At 29.4% G+C, this 27,764-nt stretch overlaps 1 protein-coding gene across 1 annotated transcript in view; it reads right to left on the reverse strand.

The window, feature by feature from the left end:
- The window catches only part of LOC136980881 (gamma-tubulin complex component 4-like), a 40,003-nt gene extending 12,978 nt beyond the window's left edge, over positions 1-27,025 (reverse strand). Inside the window, exons 1-9 of the mRNA XM_067277086.1 lie at positions 26,841-27,025; positions 21,926-22,058; positions 21,693-21,841; positions 19,880-19,936; positions 12,294-12,373; positions 9,514-9,655; positions 7,774-7,939; positions 5,922-6,046; positions 2,979-3,135 (exon numbers count right to left, since the gene is read on the reverse strand). Coding sequence (XP_067133187.1) covers positions 2,979-3,135; positions 5,922-6,046; positions 7,774-7,939; positions 9,514-9,655; positions 12,294-12,373; positions 19,880-19,936; positions 21,693-21,841; positions 21,926-22,058; positions 26,841-26,918 — 1,087 coding nt within the window. The 5' untranslated portion in view covers positions 26,919-27,025. The remainder of the gene's footprint in view (positions 1-2,978; positions 3,136-5,921; positions 6,047-7,773; positions 7,940-9,513; positions 9,656-12,293; positions 12,374-19,879; positions 19,937-21,692; positions 21,842-21,925; positions 22,059-26,840) is intronic.
- Between the last annotated feature and the right edge of the window lie 739 nt (positions 27,026-27,764).

Here is a 27,764-nt window from a genome sequence, read left to right on the forward strand (position 1 = left end):
CATTCTCGTTTAACTTAACGAATGTACCCTTTATTTGATGCCTACGGTCAAAATTTGTCCTCTGAAAGAGTATTTGAACTGTTAATTATTATTGCCTTATTGTCCTTTATTTCCTTATTATATATTTTGTCAATGAGAACATTAATTATTAATAGGACAATTATACTGGTTTTAAGCTTTTATGCAAGAATTGAGGAAAAAGTTCTTAAAGAAAAGACTTTCTTTATTAAGCTACCCTAAAGAAAGTCTGTTTTCTTTAAGAACTTTTTCCTCAATTCTTGCATAAAAGCTTAAAACCAATATAATTGTCCTATTAATAATTAACGTCTACGTTGACAAAATATATAATAAGTATTTGAACTGATTCTTAGTTTTAGTTTTAAAACGTTTCTTACGTAATTAATTCTTTCAGAATATTGAAGGCAAAACTTTGTGTTTTCATATGGTGGGTTATGGATGATGGCATCCATTATTTAAAAGTAAATATTATAGATGTCCTATTTGAAGGGTTTGGAGATTGTAAAAATGTCTGTTAAGTAGAGGTGTCTGCTATTCGGGAGTGTCCATTAATTAATGGAGGTTTCACTGTATTAGTTTTAGAGTTGTTTAACTTCAAATTATAATGTAATTAATAGTCAATTATACTAATTTCAATTTTTGAACAACAATGTGAAAAGATTTATTAGTTTCATCTGTAATTTTAGAGTAAGAAATAAAGAATAAAACTTTTAACTATCACCATTTTTCAAATATTTGTATTTTTATCAAAACTAAACTAGAGGCACATTGAAAAATATATTTCTACTAAAGTTAGTTAAATGTTAATAAAATAACAATTATTAATGAATAAAATTAAAGTTTATTAATTATTTGAAATTTATTACAGAGCTTAATCGGTCCAGTGCTGTTCCTGAATATTTTTGTGTTGACCTCATTTGACCTGCCCTGTCAACCCTGAATATATTTGTTTCTGTATTGGAACGTTTTTGATACTAGATGTCGCTATGCATCATAATTTTTATACTAAAACGAACTTTCAAAATATAATTTTTTTGTTTTTATATTTATTAATATATCTACTAATAAAAAAATAATTTCAGATGATAAAATAGCTACATTTACTTTTTTAAATAAACGTGTAATTTTTGTTAGGCTTAGCATTGACAAAATTCAACATGGCATCACAGGCAATGGAGAAGAATTTCAACATCGGACAGGTTAATGCAGATAAACAGATATAAGACATAAATTTCTTGCATAAAGTTTAATTCCTCTCATAAAAAATCATTTGTAAAAATGATGCAAATATCTGTGTCTGATGCAAATATCAAATCATTTGTAAAAATAACACTGGTTCAATGCATTTTTTACAAGCTAGACTATGAATTGAATCTCATTGAGAATTAAGTTACAATGCATTTATGAATTAATCCTCTAAAGAGAATTTGAAAAAAAATAAGAAGCCATAATTATGGCTTTCTTATTTTTCCTGATTTTTCCTTACAACTTCAAGGAAGAGATATTGCAGGTAACAGTAATTTAGGCAATATTATGCAGCATGATCACACATCATTTCATATATATGCAGATATAACTTTTCTGGTCTCAAAAATTGGGGTATGCAGTAGAATAAGACACAGTCAACTTAATTCAGCCTCATTTGTGTCATTTACTCTTCACTCTGCTCAGTAATTTGCATGTATTATGATGTCAATATAGTTATGGTACATATCCTCCCACTACTACATTTTTAATTTTGGTTTTGACTTTGAAATGGTTTGGTGGTTTTTTGAACTACAGCAAGTCAAGTGAATGATGTCATAAATAACTAAAATAATTTTTTAAAGACAGTTATGTAAATCTACTATTTATTTTTTATAGTTTAAGCTCATTTTTTCCTCTATTTTAATTCATAATTTTAGTTTTAAATCGCATTTCAATATATAATATCTATAACTGTGACTCCCTCCCAGGTAAATTGATTTTGGTTTTATTTTTTAGCTTCTTAAAAATTTAATATACATTTAGTTCTCAGCATATATTATATATGCTGAGAACTAAACCTTTTATTGGTAAAATATTAAATTAAAAATATATTTTCCTTGTAACTTTACTCTGGATCAGTTTTTTTTAGAAATTGTCAACAGATGAGAGAGGTTTAGACCCAAAATGCCTTCAAAAACAACAATTTAAAGTGATTAATTTTGTCATGCTTTTTTAAACACATTCTGCATGATAAGTCCTACATTTGTCAAGTTTGAGATTTAAGTATAAAAAAATTTGTACGTCTGTTTTCTACTTCAATAAAATATAAAAATTGTAATAAGAATATAAATAAAAATTAGTAATAATAGAGTAGAGCGTCGTTTATCTGAAAGCCGATCAACTGAAACGTCGGTTAACTGAAAGCATTCCAGTTGGACTGTGTCGTGCTGAATCGAATGCTTTTGATACTAGATTAACTTCCAAAATATAATTTTTTTGTTTTTACATTTTTCAATATATTTATTTTGTTTGTACAAAATAATTTTTAACAATACAATAGCCATGAGTATTAACGAGGTTGAGGCCGAAGTTTTAAACACAAAAACGTGTATGTTGGACATTCAGTGCCGCTTTCCTGTAAGCCTAGAAGTTTGACAATGGAGTTTGGATAGTCGGTAGAATCATGCTTGACATTCCAAATGCCATTGTCAAACTTCTAGGCTTACAGGATGGCAGCGATGAATGTCCAACATACACGTTTTCACATTTAAAACTTCAACCTCAACCTCGCTATTATTTTAAAAAATTTACATTAGGCTTAACATCGATGAAAAGTCAACATGTAGTGACACGCAATGGAAAAAATTTCAACACAAGATAGGTTAATTTATTTTTTCATACATAATCAGTTATCCAAAAAATAAGTTATCCGAACAACCCCAGACCCCAATTTATTTGGATAAATGACGCTCTACTGTAAAAATATTTCCAACCATATTCGGTAGATGATGATGGCGGTGTGCTAAGCAGTCCATTAGCTTGATCGATAAATGTAAAAAATAATTCACCACGTCCCAGTAAATAAAAATCTTTAATGACGTGAAGATGTGCCACTAGTTTAACTTCTTCCACAACTACTTGCCATAAATGCTAGTAACAGTAAAAAAAAATATTAAGATAATGAAAATATTAGTTTGTTTTAATATAAAAATGCAATCTGCAAAAATATATTAATAATAATAAAGTAAATAAAGTAAAATGATTATTTACAGAATATATAACCTTTGGTCTTTTTTGAAAGTACAGGTATCCCTTGTATAACATGGTAGATACATTCCAAAAAGTGCCATGTTATGTGAATCCCTGCTATATGAAACAAAGGACTAATGCAAAACATGGGGTTAGGTTCCAGATGTTATTCTTTTTCATTGCTTTAATAAACATATTTCTCTTAGTAATCAATACTTTATTTCCAATTAATAATTAGGTAACAATTACAATTAAAAGTACTGTTAATATCAATTTTAGTTAAACAAGAGCATTTTCTTTTTTCAAAGTATCGTCATCATCTGAGCTTTTTTGTTGATCTTGATCAGAAATATCAGCAACATCTTCACTTTTTATTTTTATCATAATTTTCTATGGATGACAAAATAAAAATATGTTATTAATTAATTAATTTTTTCTAGCAGGTTACATTTGTTCAGTCGAGTACAGAGCAATTTTTTCCAGAATTTGTGCTTGAACACCAAATTGTTTGAGTACAAAGATACCACTATATTTTGTTTGTCATTTTTACAAATGATTATTTACCTATGGTTAAAAAAGTTTAATAACACTTACCTAAAAGGTAAGTGTTATTAAAGTTTACTGTGTTTAAATAAATTTTACTAAATACAATGATTAATCTATAAAAAAAACACAGTGACAGTCTTAAGGGCTAAAGTCTGAAAGAAACAACAATGCTACCCAGTTGATATGAAAGCTAAGACAAGGAAGAAAAAATTCTATCACTTTTCATTAAGGTAAATCTAATGAAAGACACAAAACAAATTGAAAATTTCAATATTCTAAAATCCATGAGTTAATTTGAGACAACATGTGTGCTTACTTGAATAAAAAATAATATTGAATAACAAAGTTAACACTTAAAAATTGTGAAATTTTGTATGGAGGATTTCCAAAACTGTGTTACAGCAAAACCAGAAGTCATGTTGTATGGGGGGGATATCCCCAATTTTCAAACCATATAAAGTGAAACAGTGTTGTACTAGAGATACCTGTACTTTCTTAAATGAGATATTGAATTTAAATAAACTAAAATATTGTATACTGTATAATATCAATGATATTTATTGAAATATATTATAAGTAAGACAAAACCTTTCACACTTTGTTTCTAGCAGTTTAATCACTAAGTACAAACGTTTTTGGCCATTTTGAATGTATTGAATATATTATAATCTTATTTAAAGGAATTCCGTAAATTCTGAAAATTGAAAATTTTTATGATGATTTACATTTAATTCTTGGATTGTCAGTTCATTATTTATATTTAAAATACTTAACTATTACAAATTCTAACAAATTTTACTTTTTACATGAGAAGGAAAATGCAATCAAATAAGAGAATCAAAAATGACTGAATATATGGTAAAATGACAAAAACAAGAAAACTTTAACAAGAGTTTATTTATATTAGCAATATTAATCATAATATAGAATTCTATACATGAAATATACTAATACATATTAAATTAATGTTAAATCCAGTAATAATAAGCTAACTACAAATTATCCCTAAGAAATATGTTTAATAGAATACAGTGGTTGAGTGATCAGTTAACAAACATAATTTGTTCAAAGACAATGTTTGTTACCCGAATTGTTCATTAACTGATTCTTGATTTACCATAGATTTTTATGATAATTTGATTAATTCATTCTGGAGAATCCAAAAAATAAATAAAAATTATATACTTTCTTACTACATTCATTTACATGTAATAATAAACTAAAAGCAATCTCTCCATTTTTTTTCATGGGTGACATATCTTTGTATTTCAGATGTGATTTTCATTACTCCTTTATCTGCTTGAGTCTTTTTGATTATATTTTTCTTAGCTAAGATTGTATCTATTGTAGACCTGTTGAAGCCATACTTCCTAGGAACATCAGACATCTTCTGCCCATACTCTACCTTGTCTATAATCTCCTGCTTAGTTTATGTAGTGAACACAGTTTTTGACACTCCACTCTTTTTAAGCTCCATAATATTATCAGTTTTTTTAAATAAAACATTCAAAAAAGCACTTACAAAAATTCAGAGAACAGAAATCAACTAATGCAAAAAAGGTTATGTAAACAACTGTGAAAGTCTCATTCCATAAACCATTCATAGATTCCAGTAAAATAAAGTTTTACAAATCTTATATGCAGCGTCACTTCTTTTTGTTTGTTCTGGGAGGTGTTCGTTACCTGAATATGTGTTTGTTGTCTGAACATAAAATCTTTTGTGAAGTGTTCGTTGTCCAATTTGTTCAAAGTCTGAACTGTTCGTTATCTGATCACCCACTGTATTTTTGTAGACTTTCCTAATTCTAATATGTTTAGTTTTGAGATAGTCATCAAAAATTCTTAAACTATTTGGCCAACTGGGAGTATAATCCTGTTTTTTATATTCTAAATAATTCAAAATTGTTGAATAATCAACATTTTCTTTCTTTCCACCACATTATCTAAACATTCTTCAGTACATTTAAAACTGAGAGAAAACTAGTCCATATAAAATCAAAAAAATAATAATCATAATTATTATTTTTAATTTATTTTACGTATTAAATTCAAAATTATTTAATTAATTTAATTACAAAGAGTAATTTTTAGTTACTATACACAATTATTTAATCTTAAATGAACAAATAATTTATTCTTACTTCAGCAGCAGTACTTCGAATTTCATCTACCACAGATTCAAAATCTGACGGAGAAAATTCTTCCTGTTTCTGAAGCATAAACAGCTTTTGGGCAAATTCATCATCTTTATTTTTAAAAATAGATTCTAGAAAAACATCAATTTTACAAATATCAAATTATAATATATTAATACAGTAAAATACTGAAAAACAAAAACGAATTTAAATATCTACAAGCATATTTATAATAATATATATAATGAAATTCCTTGCAATTTGTGGGATTTTATGGCTATTTTATAAATCTTCTAAATTCATGTTGAGGTCTATATTTTTGCAAATTTCTAATCCTTCATATATTACTGTACCTTCACCCCTTTCAAAAATTTATAGAATTAGATAAATTATATCTACTATTAAACAAATTTAGCAATTTACTTCAAACCTGCAATCTGAATGTTGCTGGAGTTAGACTGAGATTTCCTGATTTCAACAAGAGAATCAAACACTTCGATTGCATAGCTTTCTATAAATATTTTAACAGTTTAATTACACCCACTGGCTTCATCTAAAAATATCCAGTAGAATTATTCACAACTCCATGTATAATAATTACTCCATACTATCGTTTATCAGTATCACAATGATCTTTCTTTTACAGTATAATCAATAATGTGGGTATGATAAAATGTTTAGTCTATGAAAAATTCTCTTGTTACAATCAATCATGCCAACATATTTTGCATAACTTTTAATTTCCTATAGTTACACCATTAAGAAAAATTATTTTTGATGAGAGAATTTTTTACTTTCCTAGTTCTGTTATATATAACATAGGAAAAGACTGGTGACCAGTCAAAAAAATGAACCCCCAAGATTTTTACACTTTTGAACTTGGGACCTTAAAACATCAAGAAATGCAAAAAAATTTGGGGGTTTTTCTATATATGGATGTTTGTGTATGGCATGATTTTGTTTATTCTCCTCGAAGCTTAATAACTCCTGTGTCTTTTGTCAAAAATTTCTGATATTTTGCAGGGAGATTTATGTATTAAGGGAATTGATGCTATTAAATTTTAGTGGTTAAAGAGATTGACAGAGTGGGGGAGATAAAGAGGGTTCGTGTGTCACATCTTGAGTGAAGTCAGACTTAATGATGATTTTAATCATTATTAGCATTTAGAATTTTTTTTATAAAACCAATTCCTACCTGCAAAATTAAGCTTTTTGGTAATTTTCTTTAAAAACATGCTAATTTGACCAATATTTTGATTTTTACTCATTTGCCAAAAAGAGAGCCAAAAGTAGTAAATATATACATACTACCTAGGAATAACAAAATAAAATGCAACATATTTTTGGCAATGTATGTATTAATATATTTTTATTATTTTAGCTATCAAATAAATATTGCACACCTCAATAATTTAAGCATAACAACAAATCAAAATGGGCATCTTTAGAAAGCAGAAAAGATCTAATCTTTTTAATCAGGATAATGTCCAATAATATTGCTATATTGATATGATGTGAATGTTACTTAAAATGATAATTAAACAGCTGAGAATTTTCTAATTAAAGTTATCTTTTATAATCTCCAAATACAAGTCATTGTTTGCTTGTTTAACATTTTTTAAATAGTAAAAATTTATACATATTAAGAAAGTCAAAAATTTGGTTAATAACTTTTAGAATCTCAGGCTGTTTCATTAGTTTCGAAAAGCAATTTAAAATAAAATTATTTCTGTTAAGATTCTGGTTAAACATTTTAAATTAAATTTATGGAATATAATCTTTCATAAATAAACTAGATATGGTATTTAAAAAATAAATTTAAATAATTTCTATACAGAATATTAATATTTTAACTTACTAGGCAAAGTAGAAAAATCTTCTTGATAATTCTTTCCAAATAGACAAACCGATTTTCCAATGAAAAGTACTTTTTCCGCCACATGACTAGGAATGTATGAAGGTAACAAGTCAGCTATAACTTTAAAATTTTCTAATGGTTTATTTTCCTCTTTTATGGAATTATTCTGAAAATAAACATATGAACAGATGATTATAACATAATTTTCAGTGTATTATACAATCAAATTAATGCAAACAATATTTTGAAACAAATCTTTGGGACTTTTTCAAATAATACAATGAATAATAGTCTTTCATCAAGAAGTCGAATAATTAATAACACAAATGCTTTCAAGGAATAATATTCTCATTTCCATGATTATGAAGATGAAAAAACTCTCTATCAAAGTACTTAAATACATAAATGTCAGACTTTTTGATAAAGATACATATATGCATTTGTATTAAATCAATCAAAAATATTTAATTTAATCTACAAAATGTGTACATATGAAAATATTTACAGTGACATTAAGAGCTTATTTATGTTTTTAATCAATATGAAAGTATGGTCATTGTTATATGCTGTATATTAAATCATACACGAATTACTGAACGTATTTACTGATAATTTTCTTTTATTTCCTTTTAATATATTAGGTAGGTATCTTAGTCTGCCAAAATACTATTTTCATATTGTTGATTTTTTCAATGTTTATAATTATGAAATAAAAACAATTACACAAATTTTAAAATCAAAAACACAGACAATAAAACATGGAAAATATCTAAACAACATATTTGAGGCAGAGCATTAGCAAAGCTTCTTCTATGTGGCTTACAGAATTGTGTTCATTCTCAAAATCTGTTTGATCGGTTTTGATTAAACATTGCCATTTTTCATTAATTGTAATAAAAAATGGGAGTCTATGACTTCATTTTCAAGATATAAGGTTGTTTCACGAGCACCCACAACAAAGTGATATCACATGAATCACTTAACTTTGTTGTGCAATGTTCCATGGTTGTTAGCATGTCTTCTATGAGCTTACAGAATCAAGTTCATTCTCAAAATTTAACAGGCCAATTTTGATAAATCTTTGCCATTTTCCAATTAATTGAGACAAGGAATCCAAAAATATAATGATGGTCCATTTTTAAATGTAAAAAATAAAAGTCCATGTCTTCATGTTTGATATACAGAGGTATTAAAGAGATAATGTCCATGCTCTCTGATGCAACATAGTGTGTCTAACAAAATTTCGGCCTAGGGGTCAAAAATAAAAACTGCATTGCATGTGCCTAATGGAAAATAGGTGCAAACAACGCACTAGAACAAAGCAATCGATGGTCATTACTTCGTTCTTGAATCACCCTTCATGTCAGCAAGTAGAAGGATCATCTGTTTGTACCTGGCCAGTATAAGGATTCTCTCTCCCATCACCAGCAAGTACAAGGATAGAGATAGACTCTTCCGTGGTGATGAGTGCAAAGTTTGCATCCATCAGGTATAAGTATCGCCTCATCTGTGTGTAACAAGTGCAGGAATTACTTCTTTCTTTTTATCCCACCTCAATTCTATGACAAAGTCACACAATGTCCTAGTTTATTGTTTATATTGGATAATAGGTAATATGCACAATACACAATTTGAAATTCTTTGATAGGATTCTTCTTTGAACCATAAAACTAGATACACTTAACTAAAGAATATTATATATCTTTAATTAATTTTATCTATAATTGAACAAAAACTTACCTTAGAAGAATTTGATAAAGAAGATAATTCTTGTTTATCAACTTTTTGAATAAAAAATTCTTTATCTGGATCTAATAAAAGTCCATGTAGCATCCAAGATATCAATTGTTTGCATAATACAGCATGACATGAATAAAGAAGTCTAATCATAAAAATAATTACATTAAAATATAAAATAATGTTTATTTAATAGTAATAAAAACATAAACTAAAATTATCTGAGATTTTTAATACATCAAATAAGTCAAAGTCATTCAAATATTCAATGAACTAAGTTTTAGTTAAAAATAATTGAGAGATAACTATAACAATAAACTATTCTTGAATTTAATTTTAATTCAATTCTAATTAATTCTAAATAAAAATATTTTAAAATATTGTAATAATTGAAATAAAACAATTAAACAATATAATTCAAAACTGTTTTGCTTTTTTTTACCATCAATGTAAAATCATATTAAAAAACATTTTAAATATCTCTAATAATAATATATTAAGGATTTACTAATTTACTTTTCTGGTATTTTGTAAAACCGTGTCCTTTTCATATTTGACATATTAAGCACTAACTTTATAGTGTATTTTGAAGACACATGGCAATTTTCATCTTTATCTTTATTTAGTTGGCTAAACACCAATTAAATAAAGATAAAGATGAAAATTGCCATGTCTTCAAAATACACTATAAAGTTAGTGCTTAATATGTTAATTTACTTTTATAAGGATTATTTATTCATAAAATTTGCTTACTTATATAATATTTCCAATCTTGTTCTATTAGCAATATATAAAATTCTATTTTATATATATGTATGTATATTATTATTTGATTTGTTATTTCTATCTAAAAAAGTTATTTTGAAACAAATATTTCCTAGCCTACTTATTTAGTTTCTACATACTTGAAGGAAAACTATTAAAATTTAATTAATTTATTGTACAAATTAAATCATGAAGATTAAATATTAAAATTATTATTTATTTTTTCCAAAACATAATAAATTCATGAATCTAAAATAAAAAATAACAAAAGCAATCTAGAAAAGTAATGACACTGGATTATGTTTATATATTTGTTCCTTCAAAAAATTTATTTTAATATTGTCAATTATGATTCATTTGTGTGTAGATTTTGAAATTTGATGAGAGATTGATAGATGATAGGTACCATTAAAGCACTCAGCAAAATATACATATACATACACTTAACACCTTATTCTTGCCGAGAAATATAAATTTATTTAAACAAACAAACGTTTTCAGCCTGATTCACAGGCCATCTTCAGGTTTAGAATACATTTGAATTAAAAATTCTGTCATTGGAACACAAAATTCAAATTCAAAATTAATAAGATACATTTAAACAAAAAATTAAATAAAATATATAAACATGCAAGAAATGAATATATAAGTATTAATAAATGCAATACTAAGACATTCAATAAAACTATTATAACGATTGGTTAGAGCCGTTATTAAAGATTTTTGTATTGTGAAAGAGTGCAAGACAGGAGGAAAGAAATAAATAGAATAATAGACGTAGCCAAGGCCCTAGGTTACCAAGAAAGTACGATTCTGGGAATAATTAGGAAATATGAAACCAACATCAAAAAAAGGTTTTTTAAGAATGCTCCCAATAGAAGCGTAAAATTTACATATAATGAAAGTATGAATGCAGTCATGAAGGAGATTGCACACAAGAAAGGTTCGAGAATGCTTTTAAAAAGGGCGCCTAATTTATACAAAATCCTCAGGAATGATAAAGATGGTATAAAATCAGAAGAGAAAGCAGGAGTTTATAAAATTCCGTATGAGAACATGCAATTGGGCGTTAATAAAGACTACATTGGAGTAACCACTAGAAGTTTAGGGCTTAGAATCAAGGAGCATAGTTATAATATCAAAAAAGGGTCTAATGCAACAGTTTTGTCCCAAATGGCGCAAGCGCCAGGAGCTGTAGTTAAATGGAATGAGGCAACCATCATAAACCCGTTATCTTCTCCTTCTTTGGCATTGACAGTGGAAAAGTTGCAGATTTATAGGAGTAGATTACAAGAAGGCTGTCTAAATGCAAGGGACGCAGAAAGTCTTCCCTCTGCGTGGAAGTTCATGGTTAAGAAGTTTAATAACGGCTCTAACCAATCGTTATAATAGTTTTATTGAATGTCTTAGTATTGCATTTATTAATACTTATATATTCATTTCTTGCATGTTTATATATTTTATTTAATTTTTTGTTTAAATGTATCTTATTAATTTTGAATTTGAATTTTGTGTTCCAATGACAGAATTTTTAATTCAAATGTATTCTAAACCTGAAGATGGCCTGTGAATCAGGCTGAAAACGTTTGTTTGTTTAAATAAATTTATATTTCTCGGCAAGAATAAGGTGTTAAGTGTATGTATAAGATGATAGGTATTTGATAATAGATATAATAAAGTAAAAATATAGATGTTTCACAGATGTTCAGAAACTTGAATGTCAGTTAGATTTGATTAAGTTTGAACATTGTATCTGAAGATGGACTTGAAAACTGCTTAATGCCAAAAATAAAAAGAAATGACCTTTATAAGAATATATGTTTGAGATCTTATAATGTAACATAGAGCCAGAACTTGAAAAAGAAATAAAATATAGAGTGTAGCCATTATTTTTTCATCTCTAGATATATCTCTTAAAGCTTCAAAATATATGATAGTCAGAGGTCCTCAAAGATATTCCAAAAACAATAACGAATAGAATATATTTAAAACACACAAATTTTATTCAAACTACTAACTTTTTTAAAGCAGAGTTTACTAATGGATTTCCTGATGAAACATACTTATGAAGTAACTCAAGAATACAACATCCATGAATCTAAATAAATATAAATAAGTATTAATTAGTCGTTTAATAAAAAAAGATTGTTTATAATAAATATCAAACACAATATTAATAAATTTATATGATTAAAAGATTAAAAAACAAAAAAATATACTGATATTAATTTAATATTTAAATTCAAAAATTAAACACTTAAAATTATGATTTCTATTAAATGTTTTCTGGAGTTTTTAAGATATTAATTGTCTGTGAATGCCATTTGATTCAAATTTTCCAAGTATTCATGTTGTAAACTTATCAGAAGTTATATTAATTTTATTCCAACCAAAAATTGTAAAAATGTAAGTAGCTCAGCATTCAGTGACAAAATTTTAGGTTAAGTTTCAGTGTCAAATTTAAATAAAAATATAATTACATCCAATAATCTTGGATTTCTCATTATTGTTGTTGTTGTTTAGGTGGGGACAGTAAGTCTAATGCACTTTGATCTACAAGGTCCTGTGAGAGATTACTTCACAAGTCTGATCTCTAAAAATAGACAACAGACTTCTGAGGAATGTCAAGGAATTCACCAGAGCTGAACAAAGTGGAACTCAGATAAACAATTCTGAGTAATCTGCACACTCACATCCTATCAATTCTTCCCCTGACATTTCTTTTCCAGTCAGTCAGTCCAAACTGTACTTTCCCCAGTCAATTTATCCTTGCACTTTTAAAAAGTAATTTCCATAATGTTACTTTGGTCAATTATGTCCATTATTCTACTGGGTATTTATGTTTGCATAATTCTTCCCACATTGATTTAAACTTTAATTTAAACATATGCATTTTAAAAATATTAAATTTTTGAATATAAAATTATTAAATCCCTTTAATTATTTAACACAATCGTTTTCTATTTTCAAGTTATATTATAAAATTGTTTTCTACAGTTTTATGTTTCTTCTACATTGTATTTTTATAAGATTAATAAACACCAGAAGAGGTTGTTATTCACAATTTGTCTTTACCAAATAACTAGTATGCAATACTTACATTTATACACTTATAAAAGTATTTACACCATCTTTAATTACAACCTACACAAGATGATAATTAAGTGATGAAGGATTTAGGAGTTCTATCCTGTTAATCATATTTTACAATCCCACATTTTTGTTTGAAAAAATATTCATCAATTTGCAGATATAATTACCTCTATAAATTTGACCTCCATTATCACAAATTTTATTTAAGTTCTATATCTTTTGTTTCTATATCATATTAGTACCAGATTGTACTACTGTATAAAAATTTGCTTTTGCACTAGAAATTAAATATAGGGATTTAAACTGAAGAATGGTGGCACACATCTTCTCTTACTTTACATCTTGGAGAAAAATTCTATACATTTAGACTATGAAATTTTTACCTCAAAACAAAAAATAATTACATCAAAAATAAAATTTTCCTCTAAATGGGGTTAACAATCAATCATGAACAAATCAACTAAATTAAACACCAGAACACTTGCTGAGCTTACTGCAATTTAATATTCAAACGCTTTCAGCCTATTTTTATAGGCCATCCTCAGGAAATTATAGTTCCACAACCAAACACAAAGCTTTCGAATACTCTTGAAATCGAAAGCTTTTGAAAATTTTTAAAATAATTACATTAAACAGTTAAATATTAAATAAACAACAAATTACTAATACATTATATAACCAAACAAATGTAAAAATAAAATACTATATCACAAATACCGTAAACTAGTTAAAGCATAACTGCCATATCCTTTTATGGGTTTTTAACTCCCATTTCTTTTTCTATTATGTATTTCCAGACCATTGGGAGAGCATTAGCATCTTTTGCATTTAAGCAATTATTTGTCACTTTACTCTTATATATCTCTATTTTCTCCATACCTAACACAATTGTCGGAGAATGGATTGTTTTAACTATTCTCCCTTCATCCCATTTCACGTTTGCTTCTGTTTGTGCCATGACTACCAAAACGGTGTTATTATATCTTTTATTCACATCATATTTATGCTCTCTTATATGTATTGCTAAGTTTCTTCTAGTGACCCCAATATAATCTTCTGTCACTCCCAACTGCCGATTCTCAAAAGAAATTTTATAGACATCCGCTTTATCTTGCATTCTCACTTTGTCTTTATCATTCCTTAGCAGTCTGTATATGTTTGGCACTCTTTTATATACCATTTTCCTATTGTATGTGAAGTTGTTGATCCTATCTCCCTTATTATCTCGTCTGCTTCCATGTTGTCTGTAAATCTTGACTAATCCTTCGATTGTGGTTGTTCTGTATCCTTTGTTACCTTCTTAATTCTGCTAATCTCCCTAAGTCGATCTTGTATGTTGGTGCAATACAAGAATGCTTTTTTAATAAGTGCCTTGAACACTGATATCTTATACCTAAATGAATCATTTGATTATGCTGGTATATACAGTAGCATAAGTGTGGGTTTTAAGTACACAGCCATACGTATACTGCCCAGTTTAAACTGTATACTAATGTCTAGAAAATGTAGATGTGTATGGCTTTTCTGTTCCAGCTTTAGCCTTAACCCATGACGATTGTCGTGAACAAATCACTCTCTTAAAAGTATTTTTTGTTGATCATTGTTTTTGTTATAATCTATATATAACTCTGGAGTGGAACATAATAGAGTAATATGTACAGAAAATACTAAACAATTTGTTGATGAAGAAAAATATATTATTTGTCTTGAAATAAATAATATTGCAAAAGATTATTTAGGAAAATAATATTCCAGAGAAATATATATGGTAAAAAACTGTCTGAAATAAAACTTTTTAAAGAGAAGAATCATCTGAAGAAACTCTTGAATAACTTGTCTGAGGAATAACCATCTGGAGATCAATTTCTGGGAATTAATTGACTGGTCACCTTACAAATGAGATGCAGAGGAATTGTCTCAGCAGATCCAAAAAAATGGATTTGGTTGAAGAAGAAAGTCTCAGTCAGCACAAATGTTTACAAACAAGTCATCATAATACAAATCAAAAAGTGAACATAATTCTGATTGAAATCTTTAGTTCATCCAGAGAGCAGGCTATACAGAAATGTCTTGCTATGCTTTAAACCAGAGTAAACCTATATGGCTTAGAATGATTGGAGGTAGTCCAATTTTTGACAGCTGTAAGAAAAGTATTGTAAGAAATACAAAGAGCTGGTTCACCTCTACAAAAGGATATGAAGCATCCTGCTTGGCTAGTAAATCAGCACTTGCATTGTCAGTAATATCCTTATGTCCTGACACCTACAAGAGAAAGATATCATTATGGGTAGCCAGCTCATTGAACATGTGTTGAAGTAACCCAAAAGGAATAAAGTGCCTTTAAGGCAGCCTGACTAAGAAACAACATACATAGTCTTATTGAAAAGACCTATATAAAACAGTGCAAACACACCAGACAATAGCTGGCAACTCTGCATGAAACACAGTGGAGAATTTACCCAATGGGACAAAAAAGCCCTTCAGCCTGAATGAACATGTGCAAAGGATAAAGACCCAACAGAACTTCAAGAGTCTATAGACTATCAGAGATAATACTCTTGGTAAAGATATTTTGTTTGCAAGTTTGCAAAACACTAATCATTATTAATTTACATAAGTCAGAATATACAAGTTGTGAGAATCTGGAATTTATGCAAAATATTTTTCAAAATATCATTTTAAAATTGATAGAAAAATTATCAGTCTGACTTCTTCTGACTCAGGGAAGACATTTACTTTCCGCTAAAGTGATAGTTTCAGAACAGTGAACCACTCAAACTATTTTGGCTGAACACCATATTTATTGTAAATATTAATTTAAGTTAGTTTCAGTTTTCTTTGTTCTTTGTTTTGTCTTCCTTCTAGAACTTTCCTTTATAATCCTTTTCCCATGGGTGGGATGACCAGTTCCAAGAAATAAGATGAACAAAGGAGAGAACAAGACCCTGAAGACAAAAAGACAACAAGCAGGACATTCTTTGCCAAGCGTATGAACGTGGTGTAGAGCACTCTGAGTCGCGTTATCAACGACCAGAGATATCAGAAAGAAGTCTAGAGAAAGGATCCTGTCTCAAGGTAGTGGTGACGAGGCAGTGGAAAAAAAAACTAAGTATAAGAAAAGAAGACTAGAACAGGAGTTTATTGAAGAAGAAGACAACAGGCCATTTATATGAGAATAATGTGTGGCATCCCACCCAACAATAGACAGAGTGATATATGCCAAAAAATCCCAGGTATCTCTACTTCTACTATAAACTATTTCTTATAATTTCTTAAATCTATCCTTCTCTATCTCTAGTAGTAAGTTAGTTAATATATAAGTTTAGTTTTTAAGGTTTCAGGCTTGATCATATTGTCGTGATTGGGATATATATGTTATGGACAAAGTGATTAATATGGGCATTATGAATAATGACCAACAAAATTGGGCATTGTAATAAATTTCAGTAATTTATCAAATTGACCGGTCATTATGAATACTGCTATCATCTAGTCGGGCAAAGTGATAATAATACATTGAGGATTTGAGGAGTGATCATCTGACATATGCTAGCCAATCAGCACTCGCATCTGAGTTGTGCGTGCGTATTGCGTTTAGTAACAAATTTGGCAGCAGTCGCGATTGTTTGTGCTCTTGACGGATTCCTCCCGGAGGGGAGTTGCTGGCCGCCCGCCGATTGTTTAACGTCACTAGTTATTTATTCACGGTAGTTCTTGAACACACATATCAATATCTAGTATGTATCAATAGCGAGGTTGAGCCCAAAGTTTTAAATGCAAAAAGTGTATGTTGGAGGTTCAGTGCTGCTTTCCTGTAAGCCTAGAAGTTTGACAATGGTGTTTGGAAAGTCAGTGGAATCATGCTCGACATTCCAAATGCCATTGTCAAACTTCTAGTCTTACAGGAAAGCAGCGCCGAACGTCCGACGTACACGTTTTCGCATTTAAAACTTCAGCCTCAACCTTGCTAATATCTAATGACATTAAACAACTGGCGTCCAGCTTGCGGCTCCCCTCTGGAAGAATCCGCCAGGAGCACAAACAGTTGCAACCACCACTATGGTGGTGCACATAGGTAAAATTTTACCATTTAATTAATATAGTTAAAAGGACTTATTTTAAAAGATTACATGTTCTTTTTAAAATACTTTGAAATAATTCACAAAAAATTAATATTTCTAAATGAAATAAGTGCAGATTTTTAATCAAATTGAAATGTCGCAGAATTTAAAATTTGATACTAAACGCGATACACACGCACAACTCAGTGCGCCGATTGGCTAGTGTATGTTAGATGATCACTCCTCAACATATTATCATCCCTTTACCCAACTAGGTGATAGCAGTATTCATAATGACTGGTCAATTTGATAAATTAATCAATATTTATTCACAATGTGCACCCTTTTTGGTCATTATTCATAATGCCCAATTAATCACTTTGTCCATAACACACACACACATATATATATATATATGTGTGTGTGTGTGTGTGTGTGTGTGGATATACTAAACTATTGTTCGTGCTGTAATTTTTTACAATATAGTATTGTACCATGACGTTGGAATCAATAATAATCTGTATTAAAACGTGAAATAGATTACTTGTGAAAATATATCATCTTATTGTTATCAGATCTTGTCCACCTTTGTGGTTAACTCTAATTTCGCATACATATCACATTATCCACACAACTACCTGACTTCCTTCTCAAGGAAATATGGCATTATATCCCGCCATCCAACTGGATGTCAATGTGGTAAAAAAGGGCAAACGTCACCTTTAAATGTGCTCTTAGCAATTGCTTTAGCCCTAAGTTAGCCATGCTCTAGCCCAGTGATTCTCAACCACTGTGACGAAGCACTTTAGTGTGCCGCCACTGCAAATACCCATACATAAGCAACATCAGACAAGTAGTTCATTCAATTCTACCTTGTAACCAGTGTTATCAATAACTGCCGGTAGTTACCAAGGCATTCAGAAAATGTTACCTAAATAACTACTGTATATCTCGGCAGGTAAGACGACCTTCAGATAAGATGAGGTATAAATTTTCGTCGAAGTTTTATAGTTTTAGCTTATATCTGTCTTATAAGACGACCCCAAATTATCAATGGCCTATGAATTTAGTTTAGATCAGCGATCATCATCTGAATAATAATACTGTATAGCATATACGGAATTATGTCCTATTTGTAATTTTTCAAATGAACAAATTTATTTTCTTGCATCTGACAGCACTGCTTTGCGATTGTTGCAAGCACTCGCACTGATTCGGCATTCGGGTAATGACCTTGACTATTCACAAAAACGTCGTATGGGCTATTCTATTTTGTGGACATACCGTACTCTTTACTAGTAAATAATTACGGTTTGTCTGTTTTTTTATAATGGTTTAATTTATATAAATTTCAATCTAATTTTTTGTATCTGTCCTATAAGACGACCCCGGATTTTCAGGGCCTTTTTTTATGATTCAACTATCGTCTTACCCGCTGAGATATACGGTAACTGCATTTAAAAATCACTATTATGACATCACCAGTTGTCCTGTGGTACTTACTGAAGTAACCGTGTGTGTTGCCAAATTTTTAAATTATTAAAAGTGTACCGTGACGAAAAAAGGTTGAGAATCACTGCTCTAGCCATTGTTCCTGGTTTGGCACCCTTATGAGTGACCAACGGATGAATAGTCAGTCTTGTTTCATTATGTGCCTGGTTCTTACAAAAGGTCCTCTTCAACCAAAAAAAGCAACAGTCAAAGTTCACAATACAAGATACTCAAGGTAATAAGATAAATTGTATGTATAAACTCTCAGTAGTATCAGAGATTGTAGATTGATATCCTTATCCAATTGGTTTATTGAATTTATCCTTATGTTAATTTATTAATTCATTCATGTATTCCTTTGTTATTATAATCACATAGAATAAATATAGTTTTATATTCTAAACCACTTAAGTTAGTGCCCAACTCCATTGTTAGTCCACATTAATGCAACATGTAACACTTGAAAGTAACCCTCTTACTTTCCAGTTAAAGTTCAATTTAAATCTTCATCCACTCAGAAGATAAAGTAAAATTTAACGTATTTTTGTTCGTAAATATAACTAAGTGGTGTCAGGACCTTGATGTGTAAAGGAAAGATCTCGCCAATCTCACTTGAACATTTTTATAACAAACCATCTGATAGTGAGAGGGGTGTACCAAAACCAATCCCTGATCCCATAATTGGTGTCATCAGAGGGGATTTGATGCCTTGTAGTCTCACACAAGTCATAAAATACAATAATTATATTTTAAAACATTTCCTCTAGTAAACATTAAAATTTGAAAAAAAAAATATATATATATATATATATATATGTACAATCCAAAATTTAATGGAAAATAGTTATCAATTGAAAGAAATAGTAGTATTTATATTGTTATGTATATTTTCAATGTGTTACGAGATTTTTAAAAAATGCATTATTAATTTACAAACATATACCTAAAAACTGTCGTACCTTTTGGACTTTTATATGAAGAATAAGTTGTTTCAAAACAGAGAACATCAGCTGATACTATAGAAGAAAAAATCATACGGCAGAAGATTAAAATTATAATAATGAAATAAAATTAAACAGTAATATAACAACAATTTTTAAAAAACATAATTTTATTAAAATGGTAAATGAAAAATGATATATACTTATTTTAAATATATATTTATAAATTATATAACAAAAATTTATTCTAACTAGTTTCTTCATTATATAACTTTGTTCAACACTGTTCAATTCATTTATAATACTGTTATGAAGTATTTTGATAAACATTAGAAAAAATTTCAAAAAACAAGTAAATAACTGTAAGCATTATCAAATAATATCTTCTTTGAAAAGATTTGTTTAAACATTAACTTTTTCTGCATTCCATTAATTATCTTCTGTAAAATATATTGATGAAAAGTGTTTGAAGATATAAAAATATAATGTAAACATACTTTTATCTTCATATTTTATAAGTAGTCTCAGAAAAAGGGGGATCTAATTCTTGCACCTGATGAAAATGGGTAAAGATCAGCTATAATCTAATAATCTTAATCTTTGTTATCATTACTTTTTGCCCAATAAACGCCAGGCTCATCTGCTAGTTTCTTATAAAATTAACTTGGAATTTAGATGTATGAGTTGAAACCTCAGAAAAAATTCAAATGTGGGATAAAGCATTAGATGTAAATTATTACAAATTATCTTTTTATTACTGCTTACTCAGAAAGCCAAAAAATTTACATAAAAAACATTTTCATTCAGAATTAGATCATCCTCAGCTTAACCAGTAATGGATGAAATGTGAAGGAAGTTCTAAAAACTGAATTCAAGACTGAACATATTTAAAATGACCAAAATCAAAACACCACACATGTACAGTATGATGTAAATATGAAATGTGTGTGTAAATTATATTTCTTTATTATTTTTTTCCTTGTAAATTATATACTTCTGAATAAGCAGTAATAAAAAATTTTTCAATTTGCTGTTAAATGCATGGGATTTAGTTGATGTAAATTATTTTCATTAATAGTAAAAGTAATTTACAGTGTTTCTGTCTTGGAATCAAACAACATTATATATCACTAGATACAACATAATTTTCTTCTGGTCAGAATACTTATGATTTATTTATTCCTTATTGAGAATTTTTTTCAATTTTGTTTGTTATTTTAGCTACTGAAAGACAATTATTAAATCATGTTTAAAAATTTTTATTGTCAAAAGATGCTTTAATTTTCTTATAAAAGAGAGATTGTAGCAGATGTTTTCATTGCAAAAATGTGAACGTTGGATGTTAAGCACCACCTTCTTGAAAGCCTAGAAGTTTGACAGTGGCGTTTGGAACATCAGTGGAATCATGCTCAACATTCCAAACACCATTTTCTAACTTCTAGGCTTACAGGAAGGCAGCACTGAACATCCAATGTTCACGTTTTTGCGATAAAAATATCAGCTGCAACCTCTCTAAAATTTCATTAAAATTATTTTAATCATTGCTATATTAAATATTAAAACTATACTATTTTAAATATAAATTTCCTTTAATCAAACAGCTTTAATAGCCTTAGCCTTAACTGTTTAATATTTTCTACCTAAAGTTTAGTTTATTTTTAACATTATATATGTTTAATTTTTTTCAATTCATTAACAGAATTCAAATCTAAAATTGGAGTTGTAACAAATCTGCCTTAAGCATAGCAATGTATATAAAAAGCATAATTATGAGTTAGAATAATTCTAAAAGATTTTAAATTAAAACTGAAAAAAATAAAACAGTTCTTACTTTATCCAATTTATGTTGAAAATGTGAAAGAGGAACGTAAGGATCTTCTAAAATTTCTTTTTCTAATGCTAAAAGATCTTGACAATAAGGGTTAAGTACATCTTGCAATCCACTGCAAAATGCTTGAACATATAAGCCATGAAGATTGTCTAGATTTATTAGATATACAGAAGTTAGCATTGTACTCATCATTTATTGTATAATATTGTAAAAATATTATAGCACTGTTATACCTTCATTATCTTGTGTACCATGAGAATATTTATTTATAAATTCCTGAAAATCTTTATAATTTGTGCCCAAAAGACATAAGTGATCTAATAATGCTATTTCACCAGGGTGAAGGAATGATAATCCTTTTAAAACCTGAAATCAAAATATATAGAAAAGTAATTTGTAAAAGTGCTATTCATACTGCATTTATCAAATAATTAAGTTCAAATACATAGTAAAATATATTTAATTAAAGAGACTGAAATATTAATTTATTCATAAAGATTGGTTATGCATTAAAGAAAACAATATTGAACAAATGACTAATCTTAGTATTTTGCAACAAGTCTAGCATTTTTATTGTTAAAATCTATTTTATTATGTTAAAAAACCTTTAACTATCAGTTATCTAGTTAGCAGTAAAAAGAATTTTTACTGCTAACTAAATAAAATAGAAGATTATTGGTTCAATATTTTACTATTTGTAATCTATTTCTTAAAAATCTGATAAAGCTTAAATAGTTTCAAAAAGGAAACATTTTCTTTTTTAACTATTTATTATATTATATTTCTGTGCATATAAGAGTATGCTCTTAATAAATGAAATATAATTGTCACTATATTCTACAAAGTACATGAAAAACTCATTATTTAAAAAAATACTTTTTTTATAGTAACAGATGTATTTTTATTTTTAATAATAATTACAACTCTTAATGAAGAGTTATTGTATAAATACATTTAAATTAGTTTACATTGACACAGCAGTGCAGTGCCAAAACAAGCTGGTGATGATAATGTTATGCTAATGAACTGTAAAGAACAGAAAAACTTTGCTCAACGTTTTGGTGTGGTGACATGGTACAGAGTTGTTCTGAAAGATACAGGATTTCATGTCGTTAAATTGTTCCTTGATTATTGGAATTAGTTTGGCAGATAGGGTGTTTTTGAACCATTCTGTATTCAGAAACTCATTTATAAGATATAGTCTCCAACACCTTCACTTGATGTTCATTCCATACCATAACTCACCATGAACTTATTGTTGACATCAGGAGTGTCCAACCCACAGCCCAATAAATGTGAAAACAAAACCGACAAAATTTTTATTATTTACTAGCTGACCCGGCCACGCGTTGTTGTGGCTCAAAATGTATCTATTATAAATGTGTAACACTTCCCCCGTGGGGGGAATATCGAAAAATCCCTTTTTAGTGTATATTCTGTTGACGTCACCTATTAAAACGCAATTAAAAATGCAAAAAAACTGCATGTAAAATAGTATAAATAGAAGCCGAGTTCTTCACAGTAAGCCTTAATCCTATCCCTTTCCCCGCTGGGGAATATCGAAAAATCCCTTTTTAGTGTATATTCTGTTGACGTCACCTATTAAAACGCAATTAAAAACGCAAAAAACCGCATGTAAAATAGTATAAATAGAAGCCGAGTTCTTCACAGTAAGCCTTAATCCTGTCCCTTTCCCCGCTGGGGAATATCGAAAAATCCCTTTTTAGTATATATTCTGTTGACGTCACCTATTAAAACGCAATTAAAAACGCAAAAAACCGCATGTAAAATAGTATAAATAGAAGCCGAGTTCTTCACGATAAGCCTTAATCCCGTCCATCTCCCCCCCGTAGGGAGAATTTTGACATGTATATTATATAAAAACACATGCATATTCGAATGCAACGTTGTGTCAAAATTTCAAAGGAATCGGTAGGAACAAACAAACGTTGTATTTTATTTATATAGATAGGTAGAAAATGATCTGCTTAAGTCCATTCTCACAGAAAAGCATAATGCCTCACAGAAAAGCAAACTTAGGTCGTCTGAAGTTAGCGCCATCTGTTGGACATAAAAGCCTTAATCCATATATAAATATATTTTTGAAAGGGGGGAAATGGTGATCTTCACATATGCCACAAACCTTCGCGGAAATGTATTAAACAACTTCCCAAAGTTTCATGGCAATCGGATAAATGGTGTGGTAATGCATGAAGGACAAACACACACACACACACACACACAGACATACATTCCTTTTTATATATATAGATTTATTTATTTCAACGGCATAAACTCAAAAAAGAAGTTTCACAAAGCCTTAAACCTTTATACATATTTTATTTTTGAGTGAAAAGGAAATATTTTCAAATACTTGGAAATGGGTGAATGAGGAAGGAATACTAAATAAAGCTGGAGTTGTGGCTCAAAGGATTATAAACCCAAATTCGAGAAAAGGTAAGAAAGGCCAAAAGATAAAAAGTAGTGAGAAAGGTTAAATAGACATTGTTATGCAAATATTGACCCTTAATTTTCCAACCTTCCTCACTTCTTTATCTTTCGTCCTTTCTCTCCTTTTCCCGCATTTGGGTCTATAATCCTTTGAATCACAACTCCAGCTTTATTTAATATTCCTTCCAGATTTGGCTACTCTTTTTTCAGTTTGGCATAAAAAATATCATTTGGTGCATTGGCTACTTTTTGGGCTACATATTATTTATAAATATATTAGTTGAATAAAAATGCACTTTAAAATGGTGTTTCGTCATTTTTTATTAATTAAAAACCCAAATAAAACAAACATTTGTGTTTTTCAAATAAATTTTTTTGTGTCTCCTTTATAATAAATGAATTTATCTATTTCTAAGTAAAAATTGAAAGTTTAATTATTATGCCTTTGTGTCCTCTACCGTAATTTAAAATTTATCTTTTATACTAGTACTTTTTTATCAATTAACAGGACTTATTATACTGGAATTATGGATACAGATATTTAGTCTTACAGATCAGAAAATAATATTTTTTATTTAGTTATTTTCTGATCTGTAAGACTAAATATCTGCTTCCATAATTCCAGTATAATAAGTCCTGTTAATTGATAAAAAAGTACTAGTATAAAAGATAAATTTTAAAAATTGAAAGCATCTGTAGAAGTAATTTTTTAAATTATCCTTTTTTGTGATAAAGTTTTAATACTTATTACTATTATCTACACATGTTAATCCTTAATCCCCAAGTATATTTAAGGATTAACACATTTAAGGATTGGGCCACAAGTATATATAATATACTTGTGGCCCAAAACTCCATGACTCCTCCTAATGTGGCCCAGATAAACAAAAAGGTTGGACACCCCTGGTTTACATCAAGCAATCCATTAAGACTTTAAATTTTCTATGCCTAACATTGAGTTTTCCATCAGATCTATAAAGATTAAATTTGGATTTATCCAAAATCTCAATCTCATATCAATGCTCCAGTCCACATGCTATTTAGTCCAGATAAGCCATTGTCTGCACAATTTACCAATTAATAATGGCTTCTCACACAAACAGTAGGATTTTAAATTCATGCAACACATGCAAAGATGGATCTACATAGAGACTAATAGGGCTTAAGCCAGGAGTCCCCACATATCAAGGGTCCACAAAAATTGATCATCATAAATTTTTAATACTTTTCCATTAACAATGAGCACTTATCGTATAGTAAAAAGTAGTTAATATTAATAATATAATAATAATGATAATTTATATTATTATTTGTTTTATTGTAATCAATCAATACAACATACTCAGAACACCTTTTAAATTTGCAGCCGTGTTTATCAGATACTAACTAATGTTTTCGGTCGTATTTAACGACCTTCTTCAGGAAAAAACAGCAGAAAATCGAACACTTAAAACATTTGCAGTAACGAACAAGCAGTTTGGAACGTTTTTAAAAGATATTCTGAAGAGAATTACGTGTGCCATCTCTACATCAATGAATATTAAATAACAAAATACATAAGAATAAATAAAACACAATGAAAAATAATAGGCTCCAGGGAGACATTAAAAATAAAATACAAACATAAAATAAAGTGCAAACTGAACGGCGCAATGAACATAGAGTAGGAAACGAGCTGGGCAGAGACAATAGCTAACAGGTTCTGCCCTTAACTAAGCTTCCGCTTATCCACTTTTCTGACGTTTACATACCGCTTGAGAGCCAAGCTGCAGATACTTTACTAGCGTCTCAGAAGTTGATAGATTGTCCTTTCTGGCTGGCTTTGCAGATATGCCATGCTTCTGCATAACAGAGGTGCTTTATGTCGCAAACTGTTTCTATTAATCTTGCATGGGCCCATTCAGCTTGGACTTCTTGGAGATCTGCCAGGACGTAAGTCGCCAGCACTGTATTGTAATCAATGTAACGTAATTGGTCAGTAATTAATTTTAAAACTTTTTTGTGTCGTTAATGTTTTCCGGTTTATACAATTTCTCAATCTCTTGTAAAACAGTCTCCAAGGTCCAACTGAGGTCACATCGACAGATTCTTTTACTCCGCACGGCTTTTTAACAGTCGGGTCACAGTGACCTTTAAATCTCTCTAACCATCTGTCACTGGCACTAAAGTCGGTTTCCTCTCCAAGTACCGCAGCAACTTCCATGGTTTTTTGTTTCAGTATCGGCCCCAAAACGGGAAGATTTGACGAACAATTTTGCTTTAGCCAACGTACCGGAGCATCTTCGACGTCTCTGTACGGCGACTTTTTCTGGCATTTTCGAGACGGCCATGAGAAAGTTTCTTAATTTCCTCTTTTTTTCTTCAGAATTCCCACCAATGTTGTTCTTGCAAATTTGGCTGGCCAAGTTTCATTACATTCAAATTCAGATACGAGTTCATACTTTTTCTTCGGCTTAAGCATCATTAGCTTCGGATACTCATTTCTAACAGAAATGTGAAACGCTTGCTGCAAATAATGCATGAATGAAAAGTGAGAAAATGCAAAATAGGATTCTGCTGTGACGTTAAGCTGAACTCTACGACGACTTATGGGGACTCGACTGTATATATATATACAAAACATACATTCCTATTCAAAATTACATTAAATGAATATTTATTTCTTTACTATTTTATGAAGTTTTGTATTATACTAACTTGTATTCCTTCTTCTTCTCTGTCTACAAATATATTTCCCGGGTATCCCCGCAGGGCTAATAACAATTCGTGAAGCATTAAAACTCGAAAACAAATTACACGGCATCCGAACGTCTAAATTACCGCCATCATAGTTTAGGAAGTTTGATACCGCCACCTATCGGAATGACAAGAGTCTAGCATCTGAGCGCATAATGCGAGATGTTTTTAAAGAAAGTAGCCCAAACAGTCTAAAAAAGTAGCCTAATGCTGTAATAACATAAAATAAAACAAAATTACTCAAATTTTATAGGAAAAGTGTGCTTACCTATAAAAATTAAAAGTTTAATGCATTTAAATTATCATTATCTCCTATTTCACTCGCTTCTTTTTCATAAATTTTTAAGTCAAAATTTAGCATAGTATTGGTTGGTTAAAGCAGCATATGTTTTTTCATTTTTGAAAAAATATATTTTATCCTCAAAATTGATGCTAGTAGATCCAATCTCATTCTGTTTCTCAATTTGGTTTTGACTTAAAAATTACCAAGTCACTGAAGCCACCATAGAGAAAACTCTCTCCACTCTGGCATTGTTTATCGACAACCAACATAAACACAATGCAAACATCGATATTTCGGAAAATGTAGGATCTCCTACAGCATTTGTAATTGTTGAGACTTTGTACCAAAACTCTGATGTATCAGTTGGAACAATAGTGAGGTTGCGGCCGAAGTTTTCAACGCGAAAACATATACGTCGGACGTTCGGCGCCGCTTTCCTGTAAGCCTAGAAGTTTGACAATGGCCTTTGGAATGTCGAGCATGATTCCACTGACTTTCCAAACGCCATTGTCAAACTTCTAGGCTTACAGGAAAGCGGCGCTGAACGTCCGACGTACACGTTTTCGCGTTGAAAACTTCGGCCGCAACCTCGCTATTATCTG

The sequence above is a fragment of the Centruroides vittatus genome, unplaced genomic scaffold (genome assembly GCF_030686945.1).
Source record: "Centruroides vittatus isolate TY-2023 unplaced genomic scaffold, ASM3068694v2 contig_728, whole genome shotgun sequence".
Lineage (NCBI taxonomy): Eukaryota > Metazoa > Arthropoda > Arachnida > Scorpiones > Buthidae > Centruroides > Centruroides vittatus.